The following is a 21,545-nucleotide window of genomic DNA, read 5'->3' on the forward strand; positions in this document are numbered from 1 at the left end:
AGCCCATTGTCTATTGTATCTGACAGAGTGCGTTATGAACTGCTGAATAGGCTGTTTGAAGCCAGAAGATTCGGGCGTCCTCTTAGCCTCCGATGGTTGTTAACAATGTGTTTTCAAAGTGCTGAGCAGGCTGTTTCAAGCCAGTGGGGTCATCTGTTCCATTAGCCAGTGATATTACAAAAACACTCATTAGGCTTTTATGTTCTATTGGGGACTGCTGGCTTTGTGATTCTCCTCTCTCAAAAGCAAGTGATATGAGGATATTTGTTTTAGCTGCAATTATTTATGTCTGCTTCTAACAGGAGACTTTCTCAAGGTTGGTACAGGTCAGATATGATGGAGGGCTTTGATTGTTCTACTCTGAGAAAGCCGAGCTTTAGAGAAAATATGACCAAAAGAGCACGAGAAAGTCATATTAATGTGTTTGTGGTTCCACAGTGAGGACAGAGATGTGTTTTTATTTCATCATGACTTGGTGAAATAAAATGAAATGTGAGGCGTGTGCTGAAAATGGAACATCGGGAGAACAAGAGACACATGGACACAGACCTGTAAGGTTCAAAAGACACCCAAAGTGCCACTTTACTTAAATGTTCAAAGTTACAAATAAAAGTTCACTTAGTTGACATTGTGAGGATTTCAATTTTAAATCACGAACATATCCAGTGTTGGGAGGCAGAACAGAGCCTCTTCTCTGCTCGCCCGACTTCATGTGTCCTCCCAGCTCAGGAGCAGCTTCTTCCTCTATTGTCTATTCACTGTCTATTCACAGCCAAACAGCCTCAGAAGCCCTACCGACCAATTAGTAAAAGAACAGCTGGCCGAAACGCCACAGTTTTGGACCGTAGGCCTTGTAGTTCGCTTTTTCTACACTGCTATCGCTCTGCAATGCCACTCCCTACCTCCTGAGATTGGGAGAAGAACCAAAAAGACACTAGACAGCATCAACATAGCAACAAAGTATTGTAGCAGCCAAATAGTCATCACTTTCTGTTTGAGATGCATAGAGCTAGACCTGGCCAGGTAAATCTCTCTTTTACAGAAACACGATGAGAAACATGCAACATCAACGACAATACATCATTTATCTCATTGCTTCCTGGGCTTTCTGGGACATTCAAGATCAACAATTAAATAATTTACAGTCCTCCATGAAATAACAGAGTGAGAGGGAGCATCTCAGAGGCTGGGGACGTGTTATGGGATCATCTTTGAACACTGGAAGGAGCCTGACTGTGGAACACAGAACATGAGAATGAAACTGCTGATGGAGGACTTAATCCACAATCTGGCCTTCCTGGAGGAAACATATTTACATCCAGTACACACAGCTAATGTATCTGGGCTCACAGACTGACGAGATGCTCTGACATGGACGCACAGATAGGAGAGAGGGACAGAATAGGAGAAAGAAGGAGATATAGGGAGTAAGAGGGATAATAGAGAAGCGAGTTCATGTTAGAAGAGGTTAAAGAGCACAGGTTTGGGGGAAGGCAGAGGCAGAAAGTGGACAGATTGAGCAGAAATCGTGACAGGGTCTCGACATTTGTTGGAATCTAATAGGTTCTCTGTTTTCCATCTGAACGTGAAAGACTTGAAAATGAAGAGGTCGGATGAGGTTCACTGAAGCGAGAGATATGGATAGAGGACAGAGATCACATGAGCAAGTTCAGGAGGCAAAAGATGGACTGCTGCCAAAGTAACTGGAGGAGGAGACATTGGAATGGCTTCAGATCTGTGCTGAGTTTCCTGGTCGGCTGATGGCAGAATTAAATGGAGCGGAGCTACCAAACATAGCCAATCTCGTCATCCTTATCGTCTTCCTCGTCCTCGTCGTCCTCGATGGCTCCTCGGGGGTGAATCCGGCCCCGTCTTTTCTTCTGCCGGCTCCGCCCGCTCTGTGATGGCTCCTCCTCCTGGTCGCCCAGGAGAATGACGGCACCGCCGCTGCCAAAATCCCCCGATGTCTCCTGGTCCTCATCTTTCGGGGGAATGACAAACACAGACAAACGTACAGGTTAGAAGCATAAAGAGTCCTGTGTAACAGAGTCTGTGTACCGTGTGACTCCACTTGCCTGACTCCAGGGGCTCATGATCACCACAAACTGAGTTGTCCAGCACAACCAGTTTTTTTATTTTTTTTTTAAATCAAATGCCGAACAACTGTTGGATGGATCACTGAGAAATTTGGCATCAATTGCAATAAAAAAAAAACCTGCACTTTGTGTTTCGTCCTAATTAAGATTATTATATGTGTTAGCATTTCGCTCCTTGTACCATTGGGCATAAGTGGAGCCTTAAAGAGCCACTAGCATGGCTGAAGACTCGTAGTCAGAGCGGACTGTTGCAAGCCAACTATATTCCTATCGTCATGACCGACCAGTATATATGTTCTGTTGTCCTATCGAGACAATACATGGCAGCACAGAAGAAGAGAAGAAGAAGTAGACACACGCCTCCTTCCATCATTCCTCCACACAACACAAGGTGTTGCTCAGCTGGCCAGCTTTAGTTGTGTTTGGCTAAGCTCAGTTACATCAAGTTACAGCTGCAAATAATTTGATGTTAAATGTTGTTTGGCACTGGTGTTGCATCTTGTGTGACTGCAGTGCAAACAGGTGTCATTAGCTCAGCTGCTGCCACCAGCATTTTGTGAAATTGGGAGCCTGAAATCATTTTCAAAACAGTCTATTTACACCTGGGTTCAAGAGTACTCTGGTTGAGTGGCACGTGTTAAAACCAGTTTGATGTACTTGTGTTTAGGCTGTCAAGCAAAGAGCTGCTGCATTGCTACCTGTTTGCTCTATACAAGGCTGCACAGGAGAACTCCAGGCTGCTCCAGCCTGAGGCCACTCAACCAGAGTTAGATGAGCTTGTTAGACCGGAGACAAAGGACTGCTGCTGTCAGTGTGTGTGTGTGTGTGTGTGTGTGTGTGTGTGTGTGTGTGTGTTTGTGTTTGTGTGTGTGGCGCCGGAGAGACCCCTCATCAATATTGGAAGCTGCAATTACTGGCTTAGGACTAGACTGGCATTCGAGTGAGCCGTAATCTGTGGCTGTGAGCTGGCTGTTTGATTGGTAATCAGCATATCTGCACGGATCCTTTCTGGCTAATTGTTGTTCTTTTGTCCAACAATGAAATCCCTCGGCCATTGATTTGCAGCAAAGTGCTTCTATTGGCTTTTTGACCATTCCCTTTGGATTTCCACCACTGGCTTGTTAACTTCGACTTTGACATATCAAAGCACTTAATTATATATATTCTTTGTCCAAATGCATCTACTTGGATGCCAACATCAGCCAGAAGTTTAGGCGTTTATTCTCCTCTAAAAGGTGCAACTTAGTCACTGCTACAAATTCATGTAAATAACAAATCTTTTGACACTGCTCTCTGATGACAAGTGTGACGGATTTTCCGACTTGATCTGGAAGACGCTGGCGTTGTATCAAAGTGACATGAGCAGAATATCAGGGGCAGATAGAATCAGACATTTGACTGATGGCAAACTAGCCACACCGGCTCCAGACGGATGACGAATGTTATCTATGTCCTAACTGATCACTGATGCGTAGATACCGGTAAAGATAAATAGAGACAGGGAGAAACACTGAGCAAAGAATAGAACAAAGTTGGAATTGTGGTGCTGTGAATGTTTCAGCGGTACGTTATGTTTGAAAAAAAGCTTTGCAGTCCCTCTTGTCTGTAGCAGCAGATTACAAAGAGAGATAAAAGACAGACATACAGCAGTCCACCTGGATCAAAGCCTTAGCTCTGAGAGGTAGCTAGACAAATGGGAGCCAATGAGGGCAAACACAACACAACCAAAACCCTTGTTTGGCTTTAAGTGAACATGTGGGTGTGTCAGTGTGTCCGTGATATGGTCTTACCGCAGTTTGGGTTGCCTTGTTTTCTGGAGCCGGCGATCTCGTTGCCATATTTGTCCACACACCAACACTGGCCGGTGCTGCCGTGACACTGGGTTGGTTTGAAGTAGCCCTCCTCAGTACAGCGGGGAATATAAAAGCCTAAAGATGGAAAGGAGAGGAAGGAAGTAAAGGAGGGGAAAGGGTTAGAGAAAGAAAGAAAACAGCCATATGGAAAGGGGGGAGAGGGTGGAGAACATTAAACTGACAGAAATACTGAGACGGGTAGCATCTGATCCCCCCTCAGCAGAGGTTACATGTGCTGTAGTTGTGACCAAAGTTCATGTGCATTCACAGAGGGAGATCTACAATCAATGACTGCTATGAAGGTTGCAGGACAACAACCATACATCCTGCTTAGAGGGAAGCACTCCTTTTCAATAACACACACACACACACACACACACACACACACACACACACACACACACACACACACACACACACACACACACACACACACACACACACACACACACACACACACACACACACACACACACTTCTGTTACCTTCATTTGACCCAGCCCAAGCTCATTTTTCAAGCTGTTTTGTTGTGAGCTGGAACACTGAACGATCTGCCCGGAGGCGACAGAGAGCATGTGTACAAAATGTCAAGATGTGCTTTACAGTGTGTGTGTGTGTGTGTGTGTACCATGTGTTTAACGCTACTGATTTATTTTCTCAGCTTGAAACTATTGTAAAGGGATCTCATTTTTCATGCTATTGCTTGAGTTTGTTCGCATTCAAAGTGGGCATGTTGGTTCCTCAGACAGGAGTTGGTCACTCTGCCAATCATCCAGACTGACCTATGAGGCTCTTCCTTCGACTCTGGTTCTGGATCCTGCTCTTCTCAGCTTGGCAGGGCAGTCCTACAACCAGAGAGCATTCACAACAGTTGAATTGTTAGAGCTTGTTTTCCTACCAGAACTATTTGACTAAAATGGCTGTTTCTACTCGAACACATCATTGATTTTTTTTATATTGGTCACCCTTTCAGTCCTCTATGCATTCTCCTAAATTGCCTCAGTCCTCACATTGACTACTGATTTTCAGTCACTGCCTAGATGTATTCTGTATCTTCCTCAATCCATTAACCGCTTAAAGGACCACAGTCTCAGTACAAAATGCACATCTCTACAAACAACTGGTACCAGTAATTGTAATATCTACAATTATATTACCTTTGTCCTTCTTATTTAAATGTCAGCTTCCAGCAATCAGTTTTTTACGCAACCCTTTCCCCCTCCTCACCCTGAGGTTTCTGGAAGCAGTAGCACCACTCGTTGTTCGACAGCTTGCCATCCTTGAAGGAGTCACAGGAGTTGAAGAGGGGCTTCATGCACAGCTCATACTTGTCCAGGTAAATGGCACTTAGCTCTGATTGGTCCAGCAGGAGGTCAAAGTTCATGTCAAGCTTGTTGAACATCCAGCCCAGTGAGTCCTTACAGATGGGCAAGATGCTGGTGTCAAAGTCTAGAGGAGAAAGCGGCCGAGAGGAAAAAAAACAGATCATGGAATTTTTGAAACTGCAGAACGTGTCGAGGTCACGCTGAGATCACACTGATCACACTGAGATCTGAGTGTATCTGAGTGCAGGCGGCGCGGCAGAGCTGACATGTGTTCAGACAAGTTGACTTTACAGAGAACAGAGCAGGGTCGCTGTCAACAGCTGCTCTCATGAGGACTGAGACGCGTGGCTGTTCAACAGGAAAGGGCTGCACACACCACACACACACACACACACACACACTTTGTGGGGTGATGTACTCACGTCCAGTGGTAGAGTCAACGCTGTCAGAAGATTTGAGGTCTCTGTTGGCGTCGAGGTGGAGAACTCCGAACCAGTCCTTCAGTCTTGCAGCCAGACTGTGGAGCTCTGTGTCAGTGCAGGCTACACACACACACACACGCGCACACGCACACGCACACGCGCGCACACACACACACACACACACACACACACACACACACACACACACACACACACACACACACACACACACACACACACACACACACACACACACACACACACACGATGATGAGGAGCAGGGTAGTTGTTAATCTGCTGCTGTCTTCAGAAAAAAAATAAAATCTTTTTTTGCTCCTTATCAAACTTTAATTTCATTTCTGCTGTGTACTTTTCCTCTGTGCGTCCTTCCTTTTCCTTTTCTTATCCGACTCCTCTCGTTGAGTAAACACAGTGGAGATGCTATCTCTTGATAGTTACCATAGGAACCCAATCTGACATGCACACACGCAAACGCAGTACACACAATGGAGGTTCCTCTTCTGCTGTCATCTTTATCTGTTTACCATTTAGTGTTCTTGTTCAGATGATTGATTTTATCCAAGTGGGAAACTACGCACTCACTGTCACACGCAGTCACAACCAAGGGACGAATGCCAAATGTCATCTTGCAGTGAGAGGCCGCTTGATTTTACCCAGGGCAGAGATACATCTGTGTGTTTGTGTTTTTTTTATTAAAATATAAAAAAGATCATGTTTATTTTTCAGTGTAGCGTTAGAAGGAGAGGGCTATGGCGTGCAACAAAGGTCCCAAGGCTGCAATCAATCCCGGGATGTTGTGTTTATATGACATGAGCTGTACTCGGCTACCAAGGCACTCCAGTGTTTGTGTTTTTATGTGTGATCACACTCCTCTGCGCAACAAAAGAGAAAGCTGATCCAACACTGTTACGAGAGCCGATTTTACTCTCCATTCTACTGCCCAAAGAGAGCACAAACACTGAGAACAATACTTTTAATGATACCCTGAATCAAAAGTATATAGCAGCCTTCGTCTGCCTAACAAATCCCTCGTTCCTTCGGCTCTGTGGGACTGACAGGGCCTGCCTGCAATCCAAGCAGACCTCTGCGGCTCAGTATGTCAGTCTCCGTCTTCCTCTCTCTTTTTCTCCTGAATTTGATTGACATATTTTTTCCCGATTCTGTTTCTTTTGAGAGCTTGATGAATGTGCCTGAAGGACACGAGTCACTCTCCACCTCGTGCTGAGCCTTCCAATCCAAAACGCTCCAGCTTTGTCCTGGCTGACAGAAAATGCAGCGGAAGGTTGTTAGCATTCCCGTAGCCTGGGGTAGCTGGCCCTCCCACTGGGAGCCCCCCCCCCCCACCCAGCAAGTCGTATATGCATATGGGCAGGCCTCTGTGTGGTGTTTTTAAAACTTGAGTAGGCTTGTTCCAAGTACATGTTTTGTTCCTTACAATCAATGTAAAATTGTTGTTTTTTTAAAGGAAGTGGACAAGTGACCTATTTGAAGAGCAATGCATCACCTAACATATATATGTACGGATACATAACACATTTAAGCTGGGCTGGAGAGGAATTCTGACTCAGAGAAAAAGTTGCAAAATCCGTCTGCTACTTCAGCACCATGGACAGCGTCATGGTTTTATCAACACACAGCACAGACACGCTTCTGAATTGCGCTGCGGCGCGTCTGGTGGAATCACAAGAATTCTCAAGAGCAGCCAGAACGCGGCACAACTGCGCCCATTGGAGGCTACTGATATTTCAGCGCCACGATGGGAGGGGGATGCATTATGGTCATTTTGTTAACAAGGTAGATGGCAACCCACTTGTCCCCCCTTCGAATCACCAACTGAACCATTCAAAGGTTTTGAGTGACATATTGACGATTTTATCTTGAGAATACCTTCCCACTGCGACTCAATACCTTCCCACTGCGACTCACGTGCAAATACACATAATCCTCTCTTTCTCTCTGACACACACACACACACGCACGCACGCACACACACACACACACACACACACACACACACACACACACACACACACACACACACACACACACACACACACACACACACACACACACACACACACACACACACACACACACACGGTACAGAGCCAGTGGGAGCTTTTAAGAAGGTCACACTCCATGTTCTGCACCCTAGCATGGCCGCAAACATGTACAGGGCATACACAGCGACCCACACATACAAATTGTATAATAATAGTTTGGGATTGTGTCATTATTGCAGCTGCTATAAAACAGAGGACGCCCCAGGAAACAGACTGGAGCTGAGGAGGGGACTGATAACATTTATCTGGCTGGCTATCCATGTGACAATACCTCTGGAATACCAAGGTGGTCTGTCTGTGTGTGTGTGTGTATGTATGTGTGTGTGTGTTTGTGTGTGAGAGTGATATCCCTCAAGGACCAGACGGATAACATTTCAGAGCGCTCTTCATTTTCACGGTCTGGAACAGAGAAAATACAAACAGCCACAACAACATGATCCATCTTCACCTCCTAATTAAAATTCTTCCTCTGGCAGGAGTGGAGTCTGTAGCATATTGCTCTCACTTTGTCATTCATACATTGGACCGTTCTTCATCCCCCTACCAAGTTTTCATTTCTGTTCCCACTCACCACAATTCGATTCACTCTGCTTTTCGGATTCCTTTGTTGCCTTTGAGGACTTCTTGCTCATTTCCATTTATTGCCCACTCATTTCCAATCCCTCTCTCGCCTCTATCTTTGTCAATTGTCTGAGATTCAATAGAAGCCGCTTATCACACCTGGCTTTACCAAACTCGGCTTCTCTGAAACTTAGAGGACCACTGAGATATGCCCCGCTCTTCTGTTTCTTTCTCTCACCTAAACTGCTTTGAGTGCTTAATTTCCCATCTCTCCCCTCACACATCCCCATTTAGAGTCCAAAGACTGCCTCTGTTTTTCTCTTTGAAATCCGCTCCCCCTCTCCCCCTCTTTATTCCGCTTTTGTCTCCACTGCTCTCTTTTCCTCCCAAAAAACCCAATCAAATGTCTCAGATTCACTTCACAGAACACTCAAAGTTTGACTTAAAGAAAAAATGGGTCGTTCCATGACTGGAGGTCATGGTTTTAGATTGACAATCATGTTGTCCATGTTGTTCAGCCGGCTATAGACAGGCTGTTCATGCCAAATTAAACAGGTATTACATGATTTACAGGATAGAAAAGAGGAAAAACATTGGTCTGCTTATTTGTTCGCTGACATTTCTCTTTGCTTTCTTTCTTGTAAAATTACATTGTAATTTATATGTTTTAGCAGGAAATAAAACTGTTAAATGTAACAAAAGCTACAATAAATAATGATATAAAATCAGTACCAGCGAGAACAGCTACAAGCCTTTGGCTAAGAAGTTGCCATTTCAGAGAAATAAAACCCTCTCCCCTACCAATATGAAAACAGGTGAATTCTTAAGTGGACATGCTCACGCATACAGCGACAGAGACACGGGGCTAAAGTTGCCAGAACTGATGTTATCTGCGCTACTTCCAACCCATCACAGATTGTTTGACAGTGAACTTTTCCAAAGGATGACGTGTGAGCAGACAGCCAGACACACCGGCTGCTTTCACACAGGACAAGAGGAAGAATCGATCAGAGCTGCAGGTCAAATGTCAAACACTGAATCATGGCTGGGAATCACCTTCTTATTCGTCTTCCTTCCTCCCTCTTTCCCTCTCACCTCCTCACTTCTGCTGTCTTTCATGCCTGCAAACTCAGATCAGTAAAAACTGGCAGCCAAGAAAACTCACAAAGACATCGGTTTTCACAGACTGACGCACACATAAACTACCAGCTGTACGTAGAAAAGTAGAGCGGAACTACAAGCCGGCGTGCAAGATATCATTTTGAAACAAGTTCTCCTCTACCTTTCTTGCCAAATTGAGCACAATTCAAAAGCTTGTTTTAATATGATGAAACCACTCGTTTGCAGTTTCGAGATTATTCGAGATCATCAAACCACTAACTCACTGAAATGCATCAGTATCTGTCATTCTGAATCACACAACAACTCTGTCTCAAATCACATTTGTGTACTATTGTGACGGCCCCTGTCTCCAATCACTGCAAGTATGCTTTTGTCCCTCTGTCCCTAGAGAGCAGATTACCTGATGCGGAGCACCTGGTCCAGGAACAGGGAGGGCATAAAAACCCTGCTCTAGCGTTGCTCGTGGCGGGTTTACTCTCCGGCGTACGTGGAGTGTTCCCAGCCAGTTGCTGCCGGTTATTTTGGAGCATGTACTCTACCTCAGCGTTCAAAAAGTCACGTTTCACTGGTGGCATACGGTAGAAGTGCTGCTTAATTGGCTGAGCATCTCCAACATCAATATCATGCTCCGCCCACTCAGTTTGTGAATGAATATCACCAAACAAACACGGATATTTGTATACCAACTCAGACATCTCTTCACGTTTTGCCTCCGGCAGATGAGTCAGCAACTCGTCTAAATTAACAAGTGATTCTGAATTTTTCAAACGCCCATACAGGAGACTATCATCAGGCTCTGGCACCCCATCTCCCTCATGCACCAAAAGCTCTGAAGCTACCGCAAGAGCCGGATGAACTCCATCTTTCACCTCCTGACCCAAGTCAGTGTCCACTACACGCCTGAAGTACGGTTTCAATTGACGCGAATATGTTTCGGAGGAAATGCAATTGTTGCCAAGATACCATTCAATGGCAAGTTCCGGGATATAAGACAGGAAGCATAACATCCTTATACTGATGGCAAAGTGTGGAGGCCAGCATGGATGTACAAAGCACAAGACATTGACTGCTGTCAAGTTGTCATGTTCAGACTACTAAAACATTTGGAAATAAGTCATTGCCTTCCAAAGTCTGACACTGACACAGACAAGATAATGAAAAGAAAATGAAGTATAATATTGGCATGGAATCAATTAGTTATGCTGTCAGTTACAATGTTAAACTATATTTGTTTACATTTTGACAAAACGGGAATGATTAGTTTGTGTTTGCGTTGAACCCATGCATGTACAGAAAACTATCACTGGATTATTAGGTCGTGGGGGCAGCAGGTTCAGCATGCTATTTTCCAGCTCTTCCTGTACAACCCCGAACGCGTTCCCAGGCCAGACGATATAATCCCTCCACTGGGTCTACCTCTGTGCCTCTTACTAGTTGGACGTACCAACTCCGAGCTGTCTGAGCTCCTCACTCTATCTCTAAGGCTGAGCCCAGCCACCCTACACCCAGGGCACTACCCAAAGCTCACGAACACAGGTGAGGGTTGTGATGTAGATGGACTTGTAAATCGAGACTTTGCCCTCCGATCCCTGCTGACGCTGCACCGAACCCCGTCCATCGCACTCATCTCATTTTACCCTAAATCAACATCAACTAGATGTGGTTGGGCTCACCTCCACGCATAGCACTGGACTATTTTGATCATGAAAAAAAGTTCTAATGAATGGTTCTCGTGAATCTATGAGGAGTGTATTTTTTCTATGATTTCAAAGTGGATTTATGAATCATCCGCTATAATGACATCCTTGGAAGGCGAGTCACAGTGAAAATATATGTCTGTGTGACTCCGAGATGATTCATTATTAATGATAACTATAATGAAAAGCTAAAGCTATATAAATTCACATTACATTCAGCTTTTCTCTTGCTTGTAATTCTCTACAATCATGTCAGTAGATCTATTCTATTATGAAACTCATAAAATGCTGCGGCATCCGATGAAAATGCAACTTAAGTGATATTTTTTTAATCTAACCGATACTTAAGGTTTTATTCATCATTAGGTTTGTCAGAACTATGAGTTTAATTAACAAATTATGTCCATCCTGTTTAATGGAGGTACATCCTCTTTGACCCCTTTTAGTTTGGCACAAATATAAAACAGTCTCGCTCCATCACCAGATGTGCAACATTGCTCAATTACATATGGTGACAATCCCACAAAGCCGGTTTAGGTCGTGAGATAAATGCGTCCTCCAGACTTCCTGATATATAACTCCAACCATCAGGGGTAGTCAGGCTTTGTATCCCCCAATGTGTCTCCTTTATCATTTACAACTGATTAAATAGGTTTGTCATGTAAAAGAGAAGGAGAATAAAAAACGTGCGGCGATCACCTTGACACATCAGGAACATGGTCTGATCAGATCAAGATGAAAGGCAGGTGGAAAGGGAGAGAAGAGAGACGGGAGGCAGTGGAGGGAGGTGACACTTTTTAACAAGGTAACAGAAGGAGATATAAATGAACTGAGACAGTCCGATAGGAGAGATGAGGAACGTAGAAGGTCAGATTTATTAAAAAGATACAAGGGTATGTTTGATTTTCTTTGCCTCAAGCTGTCAGCTCTTCAGAACAATCGGACTGGCAGTGAGTTGAGGTTATCCCAGATAATGATCAGTAATACACTGTGAGCATGGACAGGGAGACAGGTAGAGTTATAAGCCAGGCAGGTACAAAGAGAAAGCCAGAAACAGAACCAGTTTGAGTTTTAGGGAGTGAGACTATTTTTGTAAAATGACGAAATCAAATTTTAACCATGTTCCTGCCTTTTGAATCATTTGTTGTTAATGTTAATAACTTGGATGTAGCTCATCTTTTGTTGCCGCTGATGGAAATGGAGATGACCAACAACAGAAAGTCCTCAAACGGAAACACAAATTGTCATTGATTTCCTGAACAGTTACAGATGACCGCTTCAAAGGCAAACATTTTAATGAGCTGCCATGTCTCTGCTCGGGCTATTTACACTTCTGCTATGAAGGAACCGATATTTTGAAGCTGCCAGCCATCATTCATTTTATTATTTACACCTGTGCTTTTCCTACTGTGATATGCCCATGTGGGAGTTGTTAGTTAAGAGACAGAAGAGGGAAAAGTAGGTAAAATAAGTGAAAACACCTGTGCAGGTGAACAATGGTTGTGTAGTGCCATTAAGGTTTGTATAATCTTAGGCATCAAAAACTATTTGGTCAATGCTGCAGTCATGCAATTTTGTGACAGTGGGGAAATCCACCCCCCCGTTAATAACATTTCCATCCTTGTAGTTACACCAGATAAACAGCCTAAATTAGCTACTTTTGCTGTGTTACATGTTTAGTATTTGGAGCAGTTCCTTAACAAGTGAAACCAGATACAAGCAGCGTACGGCTCCTTTTATATCAGAGGAGTTGGCTGCATTGGTGTTGATATTGGATTCATTTATTTAGAACAGTGCTGGCAGCAACAGTGGCTTAACGGCCACTTTATTGTCGGTTTGTTGACTGTAGAAACCGGTTTTCCAACTTGGCTGGTCGTCATTACAGTCTGAATTATGTGAACATACCGTGGTTAAAGACACTGACTGTTGTTCGGAGAAGGGATGCAAACAGTAGTCTGGTGCCAAAACTGAATGCCCAACCGCCCACATGACACCCTCCTTAAGTGGTTTTACACCACCATAACAACGTCCGGGCAACACATGGTAGCTTGTGGGGAAACCGTAAACATTGTTTGTTTTAAGTGCAAATGACCACTGCAGCTTTTTTTTTTTTTTTTTTTGTGAGGACAGTCTCAAGAGGACATACTAAAAATGCTCCACAGTTAATCTTCACACGAGTCAGCACTCTTCGAAAAAAAGCCCCAAGCAATTGGCAAGTGTTAGGAGAGGAAGTGTGGAGGCAGAAGAGAGGAGAACACAATCTGGCCTCCTGTGTGCTTTCCATGGAGCTGCGAGACACAATTGCCAGGGAAAATTTTATTCAGCGAGGGGATTAAACCCATTTAGCCTCTAACAGTTCCCTATGGACGTTTGGTCAAAGTCTTTGTTTGACATTAGCTGGAAGAAAATGAACTATAAGTGTTAAAAAAAAATGTCTTTGACCACAACCAGAACAGCCTCAACTCACAATCCCCAGCAAGATCGCTTTGTGTGAGCTCGAGTCTTTGTTTTATGTGAGAGTGATGATGTTCAACGTCAGCAGTGCTGCCTCGGGGATGAATGACAGATCAAATTAAATCTCAGGGCCTCTGTGTCAATGTGTTAATCTTTGCTGATAAACAGACAAACAGCACCAATGGATTTTTTCTGAGCAAATCAGGTTCATGTGATCATTAATAAAGATCTTAAGTAGTCATTAAAACAAAGATTAAACCAAATCGATCAATTAACATCTACAATTAACCTATAATTATGGCCTAATCTTTGGTAATTTGAAAATTTCTCACAGTTCCAGGTTTCTGCCTCGTGTAGTTTTCAATGCAGTCGAGACTTTGCAGGATCCATTTGTGCCAATATGACCCGATGTCAAAAGCTAAGTAAAAGGGATGAACTCTATTTGCAATATTAAAAGATGTATCTCCCACACTCATTTGTGCAATGAATAAAAGTGCATAAAAACGTGAGACAGACAGAAATGGAGGTGGAACTTTAACCTAACACTGTAAAACGATGGATTGGAGGCTTGAGACAGAAAATAAATGAGCAACAGATAGAGATGGGAGGGTGGGGAGATGCGAGTGACAAACACACAGGGACACGTTCCCCACACACCCACTTACACTGTGAAAAAGAAAGGTTAGCAGCGCAGTTGAGGCAAAGGAACTCAAAAAGTTTATTTCAAGCCTCCCTCTCTGCCTCGTCAAATAAAAAACAATATTCGCCCTGCACTCCAAATAAACAGCATACTGCAACGCACGCACTGTAACAGCTCTTCAAGTTTCCTGAGTTATGTTTTCCCTGTTTTTCACGGCATGTCATTTTTGGGTTTCCCGTTTCCTTTTGTCATTCACCTCTGCCTCTCGTTTCATGTAGCTTCACTTCCTGCCCTTGACTGTTTCCCGCCAGTGTGATTACCTTTCCCCGCCCTGATCAGCTTCACCTGTTCCCAAATACCCCTCTTCCGTCCTCGCTTTGTGATCTGCGTTACCTGATTTTTGACTTTGCTTTTCCCTGACTGCCTTTTACATCACCCCTGTTTTGGGATGTATTTGCCTGAACCTCTACTAGTAAAGACTGTTTTTTGGAACTGTTGCATCTTAAATCGTGCATTTGAGTCTTTTTTATACGCAAATCAGCTATTTTCAAGGTGTTGCATTGTTTCCTTTCTTCTTTCTGTCGAAGCTGGAGACTCAGTGCTGTGCTTGACACACAGTCGTGGACCATATTGCAGTACATACTCACTAACTGCCTCAGCATGATAGTTGGCTCTCATGACAGAGACTTGTTGTCTTCCTCACAAGTTTTATCTTTGAACATTAATAACAAAGACCTGTGACGAAAATGACGATTAATACGTGTCCAAAATCCCTATTCACCTCTCACTAGAGAGTAAACTAATTAGGGTCTGTTAAATAAAGAGTAGGGATCGAATGAGGGTTTGATTTCCGACACAGCCCTGACCACACCCTAATCAGTGGAGTCAAAACAGGTGTTATCAATCAGGCTAACGACCTGCTTTGCCTTCCCGGGTTAGTTCACCTGAGAGCTGCCATGTGTGATTCAGTGACGATTTAACCACCATGGAGTAGAAAAACATATCGGCATTTCCTCTTCTTGTGCCTTAATGACTGTATTATCTTGTACTGTGATGCCAGAGATATCAATGTGCTTGATAATCAAAACACAAGAGCACGACGGATGATAATGTACATGAAAATATCAGAGCTCAGTGAGCTCAGCAAAGCCTCTGCTGCGAGGATGTGACAGCATATGCTTTATATGGATGTCTGACAAACACCCTCTATATGAATACTTTTGCTTTATTTAAACAGCTCAGTAATTAGATTTGCTCTGCCTGTCTAGCTTATTTCTTCTGATGCCAGTGTAAAAGCCAGATTGCAACAAACCACTGCTGTGGCGTGGAAACACAACAACCCTGTTTCCTGTAAAAGTGATGCTTATGGAAGTGGCTGCAGACTCAGATGTTGTGTGAACAGAGATATTATTTACCAGTCTGGTTTGAATGTGCAGACCAGTTTGAACCTGTGGCTATCAGTAAACATGGGGGAGTGATCGCACATACGAACTGTTGCAATCTTTTGGCTGTCACCATAGGAACACAATCTGACACACACACACACACACACACACACAAACGCAGTGTTTTCCTCACCTACTGCCATCTCCATCTGTTTACCAGTTTGTGTTGCTGATCGAATGAGAGATTCTATCACCCCTGCTATCTCTGAATGCACGAATATTTGGACCTGCTATCTCACTGGTAGTCTGAGGATAGACTGTACTGAAAGTACACAGACAGTCGGGAGAAGAAGATCCAGAGAGAGAGCAAATGGGAACATGAGGAAAGACTAAGTTTGAACTGAAAAAAAAGTGCATGTTGACACCGTCCAAGATCTGGAAATGGATTATCTTTCTCTTCACACAAACTGTTCACTCCCAGAGTCAAGCTCTTAGCCGACGAAACACATAATTATAGTTTATATTGAACAAAGATGGGGGGGGGGGGGAATTAATTAGGCGGCGGTCACGTTGGTAAAACACAGCATCACTCTCTGTTTCCTGTATCATTCAGCCTTAAATGGATGAAGGAGAGAATTAGGTAACAGAGGGAGCCCTCATTAATTAGCAGACACATTTCCTTTGTATTGAATGTGCCTGATGAACCTCGGGATTCTTATAAATGCTTCCTAATCAGAGAGTGATTAAAAATGACTTATGAGGGCAGAATATGTGCATACTCAAATATTTCATATTCCGACCGGATAGATGGACAAGCACACAAAGTTAAACCATCCCAAGACTCGGCCATCTGGGAGAGAGGAAGCCTGTTACAATAACAATCCATCCTTTTCAGTGCTGCTTTCCTTTAGATTGCATTTCTCCTCCAGAATCTCTCCATTCATCTACCGAAATCCTATTTTCATGACAAACAATAAAGACACACACACTCACTCCATCACCGCTCCCTGTAGCTGTCAGAAAACGGGAGGAGTGGGGCGCTGGTGGGATGGGAGGGGAAGAAAATAACGTGAGAAAGGGGAGAGGTGACAGGAAAGGAATGGAACAATTTGAGGGATTGCCAGAGAAAGTGTGTGTGTGTGTGTGTGTGTGTGTGTATCTGTATCTGATGCATCCACCGGAACTGAAACTGATTGAGAAGCTCACAACAGATGAAATGGAGGTGGAGAAGAGGAATAACTATGTAACAGCCTAAATGTAATTTGACTTAAACCATAAATATCTGTGTGTGTGTAATCAGAAGGATGGATAGCGAGAGAGCTAGCGATACTGAACGAACATTTACTGAGTTTATTGACATGAACAGAGAGCTACAGTACTCACCAGCCTTTTCAGTCTTATGTGGTGGTTTGCTGAGCTCCTGACCGGGCAAACAGGGACACAGCCCGTCACATTTTACTGAGATCGTCTTCCCAGACAGGCAGCTCTGGAACTCCAACTTACACTGTGAAAAAAACAACACAAACATGAGTAATGGAGGTTTCATTTAAGAAACTCTGGGACTCTGAAGGGCTGGGAACTCCACAGACACATAAAGACTTAGAGAGTTCTAGGTCTGTAAAAACAGTTGCATAATGTCCTCTGTGGCTCTGGAGGAGCTCTCTAAAGTATTAGAAAACAATCCAGATGATGTCACCACAGTTATCTTGCCATGGAAATGAATAAAATGGAGTGCATGTGAAGCTTTATTGGAGTTGAAAAAGGAAATGTTTCCACCAGGTACTCCAGATCACAATATTTCCGTTTTGCTCTTTGTTGAATATTTTATCTTGCACCTGGCCAAGCACAACTATGCAGACTAACAATAGGCATTAGAAGACATGGACAAAAATCAAGAATTGAAGGTCTAATTCATAGGTACTATCGAGTTGCATCATGGGAAGTGTAGGGTTCAGTGTTTTTGGAACTTGACCCTGGCAGAGACTAAAAGTTAGAATATTTTGGGGTGACTGCTGCAGCGATGATAACATATTAAAATCTGCCTTACTTTATGAAAGTGCAGGACCCCGTTATAAAAAATAACCTGTAGCACAGATAAGGACGAATCATGAATTCTGGCCACTTTATTCATAGGATGTACAAGTATGTTATAACTGTGCTCCAATTACAACCGAACAAGAACTTTGAATTTCAAACTTTCTTTATTGAGCTGATTAAGGGAAAGATTTGCTGAGACAGGATTGGTCATTTATCTTCGATGAACAGACGTGTCCATTAGGCAGCCATGTAGACACACCATTAGACAGAGAGATGGCCAGTGACGTTCCGTTATTAACTGCAGTACAAACCGCAATGCAAAAAAGGAAGATGGACTACTTTAGAATGTCATTTAACAGTATAAATGTCATTTCAGGTAAGTGAGGGGTAAGAAATAGTTTGGACTAGTTGGGGGGAAAAAATCCAATTACAAGATCCGTCCAAGAGGAATAATGAAAACTGAAATGAGTTATGTAAATTCTGTTTGCGAGATGATAACGACAGGTTGTGTCAGAGTGAGACCATGACCGCGCATAAACATCTATACACACATCATGCATCACACACAAGCTTAGCCGTGTCCTGCAGCACTTTTATTTACTATGTTGGAATTCAAATCCATCATTTCCTCCCTGTCACCTCTTTGATAGCGCTGCTAATGTCGCTTCATGAAATTTGTTGACAAAGGAACAGCGCTATGTCCTGTTCTCAATGTATTGAATCAGCCATCTGGGAAGGGGGGGGGGGAGAGAGAGAGAGAGAGAGAGAGAGAGAGAGAGAGAGAGAGAGAGAGAGAGAGAGAGAGAGAGAGAGAGAGAGAGAGAGAGAGAGAGAGAGAGAGCCCAGGGAATGGATGACCTCCTCGAGTCACTGAGGGGCCCCATGCATCTTTATGCATGTCTCTCTCCAGGGGTTAATGTGGTTTTGATGAAACAGTGTTTTAACACCTGCCTTGGTGGAGTAAAAATAAAGGAGTAGAGGAGAGGAGAGGAGAGGAGAGGAGAGGAGAGGATGATTGAAGAGGAGGGATGTAATGGACTAAACTTAGTGGGCTGAAGCCTCTCAGGAGATAAGAGCACTGTCCTCTTAATAGGATATTGAGTGTGTGTGCGGTCACGATGAGGGAGGCATGTAATGCAATAATAAAACATGAATAAGCTTGAGACCAGCAGCTTTTAGGTTGGGCAACAGGGACCCATCACTCCACCAGCTAACTGAACCCGTCCAACTAAATTACCGCAGCGGCCAGAGGGACTTCCCATTCCTCCGCTTCCTTTTGTTTCTCCTTCAATACTTCTCCTGCTCAGCACAGCTTCAGGCACATAGGTCATTTGGAAAGCCTGTGTCCTGACTTCCTCATACACTAGCGATTCCCAGTCAACGCGTTGTTTCATACCTCTGGGTTGGAGGCTTAACCTTGGAATTAAACTGAAAACAACATGACCACCATATGTCTGGAAGTCCATTCATTTCCTGCAGAGCTGAGCTGAAAAATACGGATGATGTGTGGATGGACATCAAGCTTCCCCAGCAAAGAAAACATGACCGCTGTTGAACTCAAAGGTTTGCTTTTATTGATTCTGTCTCCTCGGTCACTACTGTCGCTGCTATTGTTAAATAATACTGAGCAAGGGACAGTGCAGGTGATGCACAGCTGAAACCAACACAGTGGAGGAGGACAGGAGTGAGTATAGGAGAAAGACAGGGAAGCAGAGTGACAAGGTGATGACAGATTAGGACAATTAAAATATCATCTATCAAGAAAATATATATATTTACAGCATAACTAATTTAATTCAGTGGCTCTATAAGTGCTGTTGTATGTCTTGAAGCAATCCTGTCCTTGTTTCTATAGTTAAAGATCAACTGGATTATTGAAAGAAAATCTGCTGAGGAACTGAAAAAAAGACACACTTTAGAAAAGTCAATAGAGAGGAGAAGAAGAGTGGGACACTTGAAGAAAGACAATCAAAAAAATTGATGTCTCACCCTGGAGGAGTAGGCGTGTCCATCAGATCCACACACAGGATTCGACTGGAGCCCCGAGCAGGGCCTACATTTCCCATGAGCACCAGCTTCAAGCCTGTGCCTGTGGCCTGCACCGCTTTTCCTGGGTTTCACACTGAAAGAGAGGAGACACATTTAGATAAGTCATGAATCAGCAGAGGGTCATTACTCAGTAAAACAAAGATGAGGTCTCCTACACATACATGGAAACACAAAACCAACAATCATATCTACAGTGCTAGAGCCAAAAGCTTTCTGGTCCAGTATATTACATTCTAACCTTAACGTTACTCTGATACATTAATGTGTGGGAGAAAATCGAAGTGCAGTAATAACGTTCCAGGCAGGAATATTATCCAATCTAGCAGGAGTGGTTCTCCAGTAAGCAGAAAGTTTGTAAAGTGTTTCTGGTTGTCAGGGTCAGCTGAAGCAGAGCGGATCCTGATTGGTCCATCGAGGCTTTTTCAATAACGAGCGTAATTGCGTTTGATACAAATTTTCTATCTAAGTGCTCTCACTGAACACCAGGTTGCCTCCTGATCCATCGAGCAGAGATGGAATTTCAGCCAGCCAGACTCTTTACACAGAAACTAACGTGTTGGCAACGACTCATGCAGAGTGAACATCAACTACTGAAGTGACCAGGTGGAGATTCCAAAGTCAAACACACTCTTTCACATCTACGCTCTCAACGCTAAATCTAAAAACTCCCACATGCTGTCTCGTTTACTGCTGGAATATTGATTTATTCATGACATTTCGGTCTGCTCGATTGGCGAATGACACATCTTGCACACACACACACACACACACCCACACACACACACACACACACACACACCTATTCTTATATGAACAACAGCGGACTATTAATCTACACCAACAGTGTGGACCATGAAATATAAATGCAAATATACTTTTATATATATATATTTAAAAAACTAAATTAAATAAGTCAGTCAGTCCCTTGAGGATATGCTCTGTAAAACTACAACGTTCGATCCCAGGCAGCGTGTCAGCCGCTTTGTTGGTTCTTTAGAAGTGCCACAATCACCGACTGAGCCATAATCATTGCTACGGCAGATTAGGCATGCACACTGCACCGATAAATACAACAGTGCTGGCCGATAAGGTAAGATGGAGGCACAATGAATCTTGTAGGTTGATGTTTAAGATATTTAACACCTGATTTGCCTCCCCATCAAATCCCATGCATCTCCTCCTCTCCTTTCAAGTATTCTCTGCATAAATGCATGAAACACCAGAATGTGTTCAAGTCATTGGTGTTGATTGGAAGTGCAAGATTGGGTTGGCAAGGAAAATTAGCACATGCTTGAAAATGATTCCCTGATAGTCAGCTACAGAGAGACGAGTAGTCAGACGTTCTACAGACATACTCGCCTTAAAAAGTGATATATCTTTCTCTCCCTCATACGCCACTGGACTTCAACTCCCTGGTGAGAGTTTCCATGTTGCTATAATCTGGAAAGGCTCTGATTTGACGGTCCTACAGCCCCCTCACAGCAGGACAAGGGTGCATACCAATTAACACTGCGAGGCTCCATAATATGTTTGAATTATAGCCGGATGGTAATGTACGGTAGATGTCCAGGCCGGGGGCCAAACTTTATGGCCCAATAAGGGAAGTCAAGAAGTCTGTGCACAGCTATATGAACTTCAAGAAGAGAATGTTATGCTTGAGGCTTTTGTTATGAGTATGTATATTTAGTAAAGAATGAAATTAATTTGGATTTTTAGTAAACAGTAATACCTAAGTGTGTCCAAGGCATCTTCAAAAGTTAATGTTGCAAGGAGTGACTAGATAAACATGCCGAAACAAAGTTTACATAAAACTGTATTTA

At 43.5% G+C, this 21,545-nt stretch overlaps 1 protein-coding gene across 1 annotated transcript in view; it reads right to left on the reverse strand.

Annotated features, from left to right (window-relative positions):
- Positions 1 to 552: 552 nt before the first annotated feature.
- Positions 553 to 21,545, reverse strand: part of spock1 (SPARC (osteonectin), cwcv and kazal like domains proteoglycan 1) — a gene marked incomplete at its 5' end in the record, with an annotated part of 56,843 nt that continues 35,850 nt past the window's right edge. Inside the window, 7 exons of the mRNA XM_079269177.1 lie at positions 553 to 1,981; positions 3,887 to 4,024; positions 4,732 to 4,794; positions 5,177 to 5,398; positions 5,697 to 5,816; positions 17,023 to 17,143; positions 19,666 to 19,798. Of these exons, the coding sequence (XP_079125303.1) occupies positions 1,785 to 1,981; positions 3,887 to 4,024; positions 4,732 to 4,794; positions 5,177 to 5,398; positions 5,697 to 5,816; positions 17,023 to 17,143; positions 19,666 to 19,798 (994 nt within the window). The 3' untranslated portion in view covers positions 553 to 1,784. The remainder of the gene's footprint in view (positions 1,982 to 3,886; positions 4,025 to 4,731; positions 4,795 to 5,176; positions 5,399 to 5,696; positions 5,817 to 17,022; positions 17,144 to 19,665; positions 19,799 to 21,545) is intronic.

Source organism: Melanostigma gelatinosum (assembly GCF_949748355.1).
Source record: "Melanostigma gelatinosum genome assembly, chromosome: 5".
In the NCBI taxonomy this organism is placed as follows: Eukaryota; Metazoa; Chordata; class Actinopteri; order Perciformes; family Zoarcidae; genus Melanostigma; species Melanostigma gelatinosum.